Source organism: Sinocyclocheilus anshuiensis, unplaced genomic scaffold (genome assembly GCF_001515605.1).
Source record: "Sinocyclocheilus anshuiensis isolate Anshui unplaced genomic scaffold, SAMN03320099.WGS_v1.1 scaffold8090, whole genome shotgun sequence".
Taxonomy (NCBI): domain Eukaryota; kingdom Metazoa; phylum Chordata; class Actinopteri; order Cypriniformes; family Cyprinidae; genus Sinocyclocheilus; species Sinocyclocheilus anshuiensis.
The window spans coordinates 1,110-10,000 of NW_015553765.1; the positions used below are offsets into that span (position 1 = coordinate 1,110).

At 38.2% G+C, this 8,891-nt stretch overlaps 1 protein-coding gene across 1 annotated transcript in view; it reads right to left on the reverse strand.

Annotated features, from left to right (window-relative positions):
• Positions 1 to 481: 481 nt before the first annotated feature.
• Positions 482 to 8,891, reverse strand: part of LOC107668417 (gamma-glutamyltransferase 7-like) — a gene marked incomplete at its 3' end in the record, with an annotated part of 19,965 nt that continues 11,555 nt past the window's right edge. Inside the window, exons 11-17 of the mRNA XM_016460286.1 lie at positions 7,394 to 7,482; positions 7,134 to 7,286; positions 6,884 to 7,001; positions 4,245 to 4,382; positions 3,999 to 4,098; positions 1,353 to 1,376; positions 482 to 559 (exon numbers count right to left, since the gene is read on the reverse strand). Of these exons, the coding sequence (XP_016315772.1) occupies positions 482 to 559; positions 1,353 to 1,376; positions 3,999 to 4,098; positions 4,245 to 4,382; positions 6,884 to 7,001; positions 7,134 to 7,286; positions 7,394 to 7,482 (700 nt within the window). The remainder of the gene's footprint in view (positions 560 to 1,352; positions 1,377 to 3,998; positions 4,099 to 4,244; positions 4,383 to 6,883; positions 7,002 to 7,133; positions 7,287 to 7,393; positions 7,483 to 8,891) is intronic.

Genomic DNA, 8,891 nt, shown 5'->3' on the forward strand with positions numbered 1-8,891 from the left:
GCGTTCTGGTCTGGATGAAAGTGGGCAAAAGTTGTCTAAGCAAGATGTTAGAGTGGAGCAAAGAGTGTCAGTAGCACTGTTTTTGTCCAGTACTGAAAACTGAGAGGGCGAAGGAAGTGAGGATGAAACCATAGAGGATAGGCGAGAGGGAGAGAGTGAGCGTAGGTTACGCCAAAAGGTTACCTGCAGAGGAGTGTGTGTTGTGTCGGGAGTCAGTTTGAGGTTAATAGTGATGAGGAAGTTGTCTGAGGTGTGCAACTGAGTAACTAAAGTGGTGTCAGTGGAGCAGTAGCATGTATAGATAAGGTCATTAAGGTGTGTAGATAATTGGTTACCTGATTTGTGAGAAGCCATAGTAGACACTCACTTGAGGTCAAATGAGGCAAGCAGAGTGTTGAAGTCAGCAGATTAGTGTTGAAGTCAGCAGCCTGGGGTTTTTCTAGGTGGATGTTGAAGTCACCGAGCAGTACCAGAGGAGTACCATCCTCAGGAAAGTTTGAAAGTAACACATCCAACTTCTCCAAGAAGTTGCCCAGTTGACCTGGGGGACGATAAATGACTACAAAGTGAATTTTAACAGGGTGGGTAATAGTAATTGCATGTGATTCAAATGAACTGTTGCCTGTAAGAGATGGTAGAAGATCAAATTTCCATTCATTTGAGATAAGGAGACCAGTACCTCCACCCCTCCCAATCGTGCGAGGGGTGTGGGAAAAAGTTAAATTAGTGGAGAGGGCTGCAGGAGTGGCAGTGTTCTCAGGTTTGATCCAAGTCTCAGTTAGGGCCATGAGGTTGAGACCGGAATGAGTAGCAACAGAAGAAATAAATTCTGCTTTGTTAACAGCAGACTGGCAGGTCCAGAGACCAACTGGAATAGAGAGTAAAGTAGTAGAGGACAAAGCCAGGCCGTAGATTATTAGGATTGGCCTGCCTCCAACGTACAGTGTGTGATTTCCGATTGTTAGTAATAGTAGAGATTTGAAAGCACATAGTGAGTACAATTGTCAAAAGTAGATGAGAACAAGCTTTACAAAGAGTAAAGAAAGGGCAGGAAAGCAATACTCAAGTGCCTTGTCGGTGTCCTTGCTCGGTGGAGTCGAGCAGGAAGAGTCGATGGTCTTTACACTCGTCGGTCTTCACACGAGGAGGCCTTCACACGAGGGCTGCCGCGACCGCTGCCGCGGTGAACTAACCAATTTTATACTTGCCCGAGTACTCGTTATTGAAGTCAGCTGGCCACGCCTTACTATTTAGCAAACCGAAACTGGAAAGTCCCGCGATACACACGAGAACAAACGCGACTTGAGCATGTATTTACCACGGTAAAACACAGTAAGTGAAACAATGTTTACTAGCAATGACAACCGCGCTGAAATCTAATGAGAAAACAAGACAAAACACTTACAAACTGCTGTCCTCTTCTGCTGCTCGACTGCATCTAGTCACATCTACAGTCAAACTCACACATCTACAGTTAAAATCACACGTCTAGTCAAAAATCACACATCTAGTCAAAAATCACACATCTATAGTCAAAATCACATGTCTACAGTCAAAATCACACATATGCAGTTAAAATCACACATCTAGTCAGAAATCACACATCTGCAGTCAAAAATCACAGTCTACAAAATCACACATCTGCAGTCAAGATGCTGACACATCTTCAGTCAAAATCACACAGTCTACAAAATCACACATCTGCAGTCAAAATCACACATTTACAGTCAAATCACACATCTGAGGTCAAAATCACATCTGCAGGCAAAATCACATCTGCAGGCAAGATTACACATCTGCAGTCAAAAATCACACATCTGCAGTCAAAATTACACAGTCTACAAAATCACACATCTGCAGGCAAAATCACACATCTGCAGTCAAAAATCATACAGTCTACAAAATCACACATCTGCAGTCAAAATCACATCTGCAGGCAATATTACACATCTGCAGTCAAAAATCACACATCAGTCAAAATCACAGTCTATAAAATCACACATCTGCAGGCAAAATCACACATCTACAGTCAAAATCACATAGTCTACAAAATCACACATCTGCAGTCAAAAATCATAGTCTACAAAATCACACATCTGCAGGCAAAATCATACATCTGCAGTCAAAATCACATCTACAGTCAAAATCACATCTGCAGGCAAAATCACACATCTACAGTCAAAATTACACAGTCTACAAACTCATACATCTGCAGTCAAAAATCACATCTTCAGTCAAAATCACGTCTGCAGTCAAAATCAGTCTACAAAATCACACATCTGCAGTCAAAAATCACACATCTTCAGTCAAAATCAGTCTACAAAATCACACATCTACAGTCAAAATTACACATCTGCAGTCAAAATTACACATCTGCAGTCAAAAATCACACATCTGCAGTCAAAATTACACATCTGCAGTCAAAATCACATATCTACAGTCAAAATCACATCTGCAGTCAAAAATCACACATCTTCAGTCAAAATCACAGTCTACAAAATCACACATCTGCAGTCAAAATCACACATCTGCAGTAAAAAAAAAATCACACATCTACAGTCAAAATCACACATCTACAGTCAAAATTACACATCTGCAGTCAAAATCACACATCTGCAGTCAAAAATCACACATTTTCAGTCAAAATCACACAGTCTACAAAATCACACATCTGAAGTCAAAATCACACATCTGTAGTCAAAATCACACATCTGCAGTCAAAAATCACAGTTTACAAAATCACACATCTTCAGTCACAAATCACAGTCTACAAAATCACACATCTGCAGTCACAAATCACACAGTCTACAAAATCACACATCTGCAGGCAAAATCACACATCTACTGTCAAATCACACATCTGCAGTCAAAATCACACATCTACAGCCATGTGAACAAATTAGTGCTGCAGGGGTTTTGCTCTGAATGGACATTTAAAGAGTCACATATAACACTTTATACATAAAGAATATAAAACAGGGCTTTAAACCCTAGGAATGCAGTTTTTTTTAAAGAAATTGCACTTAACATTCACTGAATTTTGCATGTTGACCTCAGTTTGTGAATTCAACATTGTATTAGCATTGGCTTTATTCTGTATTGTTATGGGGTTTGCAGCGATGTGTAAATACAATTTAATACCCTGATTTGTGCTTTTTTGCTGTTTTCAAGCATGAAAATGAAACCAATAAAATGCAAAAACAAAAATGTTGATTTGTAGTTATTGATTAATTCCTACATACTGTATTCAATTATATATTTCTGATCTTTTTTATTAGAATTACTTTGCTGACAGGGTTAAATGGTCAAGATTGATGACATCACAAACTGTGTATTAATTTTAAAAAGATTTGGCTTTCCTAAAAAGTGTCTAAATTATGTATTTCCTTGTCTCTAAATGTTTTTTAACATATACATTAGTGTTCAAAGGTTTGAAGTTACTACGTTTTTTTTTTTGAATTAATACTTTTATTCAGAAAGGACGCGTTAAATTTATTAAAAAAGACAGTAAAAACAATAAACATTGTTAGTAAAGACAAAAGATCTATTGCAAATGTTTTTTGATTTTTTTTGCATTAGTTTGCATCACAGCACACCAGGTTTCAACATTAATATTAATAATCAGAAATGTTTCTTGAGCAGCAAATCAGCATATTAGAATGATTTCTGAAGATCATGTGACACTGAAGACTGGAGTAATGATGCTGAAAATTCAGCTTTGATCACAGAAATAAATTGTTTTAATATATATTCACATAGAAAACAGTTACTTTAAATTGTAAGAATATTTCACAATATTGCTGTTTTTACTGTATTTATGACCAAATAAATGCAGCCTTGCTGAGCAGAAGAGACTTCTTTCAGATACATATAAAAAAAAAGTCAATATACATTTGGGCATTATTAAAATAAAAATGACAGTATACACTATACACTATATTAGAGAAAACTTTTAAATGAACCCCAGAGGAAGCTACAGTACATGATGGAGAACTTACAGTCCACCAGCAGCGTGTTGTTTTGGATGAGAGGATGCAGTCTGCCGTAGGACACGCTGTCACTCATGTTATTACGTGATGACAAAACATTGATCAAAACCTGCAAAAACACATCAGAGTATGAGTTAATATACACTGATGCTAGTAGCAGAATGAAATGTGCTGGTGAACATCCACTTTTGACTGCAGATGTGTAATCTTGCCTGCAGATGTGATTTTGACTGCAGATGTGTGATTTGACTGTACCTGCGTGATGCCGCTCAGCGCCCGCTCGCCGTTAGAGGAGCCCAGTGCGACGTATGTGCCACACAGACCGATGGACGGCCTCACTGCGATCGGCATCAGGAACGAGGCCGGCCTCTTGCCCGGCTCAATGCTGTTACGCTGATGAGAACACACAACCTGTTACAATCCTGACACATATCACTTAAAGGGATAGTTCACCCAAAAATGAAAAATGTGCCACAAACCGAACAGTATTTATATAATTTTTACCTCTGAGCTCCACCTCCACCACTATGTCCAACTGTCTTTGGGCGCGCGCACGGCATCCGGTGCGTGAGGTGTGTACGCGCTCTGGCGTAGTTTACGCAAGCGCCGGAAGTGATCTCTCGCACGTATACGTCACTCATTGTTTACACAGTGCACAGTCATTGTAGGTATGACGGCTAATCAAAATGGTACTTACTTGCACTTATCCGGATTGTTCAAACCAACTTAAAACTAAAAGATTACGTTGTCTCGCGTGAACTCATTTGGGAGGGGTGACTTTCCACGTATTCCCAACTTCTGAGCCTGCTCGCCTGAAGTTATGGTTGATTGCTCTTCGGCTGGATATCAACACTCCCATTAAAATCCGTTGCGAAACAATTCGCAAAACAGTACTAAATGGAGTCTTCAATCAGTGAGGATGATTTTGTTGTCCTCTCGCTTCTTAAAAAGAGCACAAGAAAGGAAATATTGGGTCCAACCAATCCTGAGATATAGAGAGGAAGGAGAGTTCCTCCTTATTAAGGAGCAGCGGGATTATCACGGGCGATTCAACGTTTACTTCAGGATGTCAATGATCAGTTTGATGCTTTGCTAGCGATGCTAGAGACACATATTAAAAAGAAGACCACCAATTTCTGTGAACTCAGTGTGCAAGGATCTATATACAGTGCTTTGTGCTGCGAGACGAAGTGGATGAACTTGACAATCGCCATTCTGGATTTTGGCGTTCGCTTGTACGGTGGCTCTGAATTGTCAAAACACCTCTCAAAATGCTTGCTACGGATGCGAAAAACGCAGAAAATCGAACCCGATCCGAATTTTTTTATGACGGATGAAAGTTTTAGAGGCAGTGTGTAAACGTGATTGACACAACGTGAGGTCGTATTTATTTTTTAACGTGTGAAAATTTCGGACTCATTGTGCAATGGGCTTTACTGTACAAAAACTGCAATTTTAATGGTAAAACCCCTTAACTCTATACAGCGAGACACTATAACACAGGAGTGTCCAGTCCTGACTCCGGCTTCTGGAGGACCAGTGTCCTGCAGAGTTTAGTTCAATACACTTGCCTAGAAGTTTCCAGCAAAGCCATTGGAAGGCAAACCTGCAACCTGTATCCAAAAAAGCATAACAGCTAGTGCTAACACTGCGGCTTTGGCGGTACACAGGGAAGGAGACAAGAGGCCATTTTTTTTAATGGATGTCAATGGAAGAACAATATTTGAGAGAAATAGGCCTTTTGTGTACATAGAAAAAGTTTTAGATCTTTGAGTTCAGCTCATGAAAAATGCGGGCAAAAAAGTGTTGCGTTTATAATTTTGTTCAGTGTAGTATAAGAGCATGACATAAAATAGCAGCAGACAATTGCAGTTTAGACAATGTACTGTACTTTGTTGTACATTTTAGTTGTTTTAGTTCAAATGTTTTAAAATGATGTTTATGTTCTTTTACTAACTGTTTTCACTAGTTGGCAAATGTATGCCAAATGTAACAATTTAGTAATTGTTAATTATAGCTGAAGAATAAGGGTGTTTGGTCTTATGTATGTCACTGGTGTTACATTGTGTCACTGGTGTTACTGTGTGTTTTTTTCTGTCACATTCTATAAAATGTGTCACATGTGACATGATAAAAATTTTACATCGATTGAATTCTGCTACACTCAAGAGTTAAGACTTAAAGGATTGTATCATTACTTGTTTATAACTGTTTTTCTAATATTTTCATTGTTATAGCAAATACATGTTTGTGCAAATGAACTAACATCATTCAGTCACACTTTTAACAAACCTGATTAAAATAAATAAAACATAATCTCCTTATTTGTTGCATTATCATTATTTTTATGTAACTCTGACTACATGTGCTGAAAAAAAAAGAGAAATAATATTTCATAAAAACCTTTAAAATTGCCAAAGAAGTAAGGTAACACCAGTGACAAAAAATGTGGTACATGCGGTCTTTAAATAAATATACAAAAATATAAAAAATCATTAAGCTGTCATTTATGTGACATAATGTGACAATATTTGATTTTGATAATGTATTTCTCCCTGCGATAATAGATCTAATGGGACATTTCACAAAGTCATCCTATAATTTACAGGGAAAAACAGTACAATTATTCTCTGTGACATTTCATAATGATAGTTTCTCATTTAAATAACTGTTGCTTCAATTTGCACATTGGGGTTTGCTGACACGCCTTTGGGGCGAAAGGCTTTTGGCAAAAGTTAGCAAAATTGCTTGGAGCACCTTTTAAACCAAACGGCACAAGAGAGAGGGACTGAATGATTATTTAATAATAATAAAAAAAAAGTAAAAAATAATTTCAAAAGCAAGTTTTCATGAGTGTGTGCCTGTTTTTGCCATGTGTAGGCGTCTAGGCGCACCTGATTGTAAGCTGCAGCGCTGTGGGTTTTGTTGGGCCAAGAGAAGTCCAGCATCTGACTGTTCAGGAGAATCCCAGAGGGTGTCACAATGCGGCTTCCAAACGGCCGGTTTAGAGAGCTGGGAACAGAGGAAACATGAATTCATTCATTCGTTCATTATGCAAATTACAGTGGCCATCCAGGAGCAGGACTGGACACCCCTGGTATTGGGTTTACCTACAAACACTCCATCACAGCCAAAGTAACACACCTCATAACAGACACGATCAAGTCATCGGTGCCCATGATCATGAGCTGGCTGGCCACAGCACCCTCCTGCAGCTCGTATGACGGCGTGTAGTGCTCGGCCGCAGACGCCTGTGAATCACTGATTTTCTGCCAGAGCGCAGCAGCCTGGCCTTTACTGCCAGAGCCAGCCAATGTTATAGAAACGGTATAGAAAGACACTATGTTGAAACACTGCTGTTGAAACAAACATGTTGTCCATTTCAGTTTTGATTCAATAATCACCTGAGCATCTGCGTCACCAACTCAGAAACCGATGAATCGAACATGGAGTCTCCCAGTCCACTGGCTTGAGACAAAGCAATCTTCAGAGACTACATGTGGAGGAAATTAAACACAGGAATACTTTGACAGTAGTGCATGAGCAGAGGCGCTGTTGTGCACCAGGGTTACAAAAATTGAAAAAAGACTTCAAACAAATCAAACAAATGTTAACTGAAAACCTTTTATTAACATTTATTTTAGCTAATCACCAATGCAACATTTCTCATTTTCATTTAGTTTAACTTGATGTACTAAAATTATTATAACTGAAATTAATTAAAACCATATGGACATATTAAAAAAAAACTAACAAAATGACTCAATGAAAATTAAAAATATAAAAACTAATAAAAAATACTAATAAAAACTATAATGGTATAACACTCTTGTGCACTTTTGAATTTAAATTTTTAGGTGAACTCTCCCTTTAATCTTAATGAAAGGGCTGGTCACACTATACTTTTCTTTCCACTGACTTCCATTCATACGCATGCAAATGCAGGAGACAGGAAAAGCAAGCTCATGTGAAATTTAAAGTTCAAGTTCGGGGAACTCTGACCTGTGAATTGTGTGGGATTGATTCATTGATACTTCACTGCGTGAGCTTTTAGCGGGATGAAAAAAACCTTTAAATCTGCAGAATTGCAGTAAAGTGCAGTGAACTGCATATTTTTACATTCTGAATGGATTTTATGCTGGATTACATTTGTAAAAAAAAGACACCACACAGTGTGATGTCATGTTACAACCAATGTTCCCTCAATTTTTTTTTCTTGCCGAGCAAAACTTTTCGGATATTTCAGCCACCTGAGCAAAAACATTCTTTATACCAGACCTGTACAGCGCACGCACAAAAAAAGTGTGTAACTTTTAACTTTAACATGCTATTTATATTTGATTTGACCCTTGATGTAATGCACATTTTAGGTTACCTGATTTGCTTTTTCTAATTATGCTCCGTATGTATGGAACAAGCTTCAAGGTACATTACATATGGAATTTGTACCATCTCTTGCTATTTTAAAGTCTGTTTATATAGAACAGTGTACATGTTTTATACTGACGTATATTATATATACATATATAATAACTGACTAGGATTTGTATTGTTTTTAGAAAATCGTGTTTTGTGTTTGTTCATTGTGTGGTGATATGTATTTCTTTGTAACTTTGTCCTTTGCTGCCTATCTTGACCAGGACTCCCTGGTAGAAGAGATATTGAATCTCAACGGGACCTTCCTGGTTAAATAAGTAAATAAATATATAGTGGTTTGCCCGAGCATTGCAATTATTTCGCATTTACTAGAACTTAATCAAACGGCTTTCCCAACTAATTTTTGCATGTGTCTTGTGCGCAACATTATTTCTTCTGCACGGTTGCTATGTAAGAAGTGCGCAGGGAACACTGGTTATAACTGTTGCGGACGGTGCCTGTAGAAATTCAGCATACTCAAAGTCT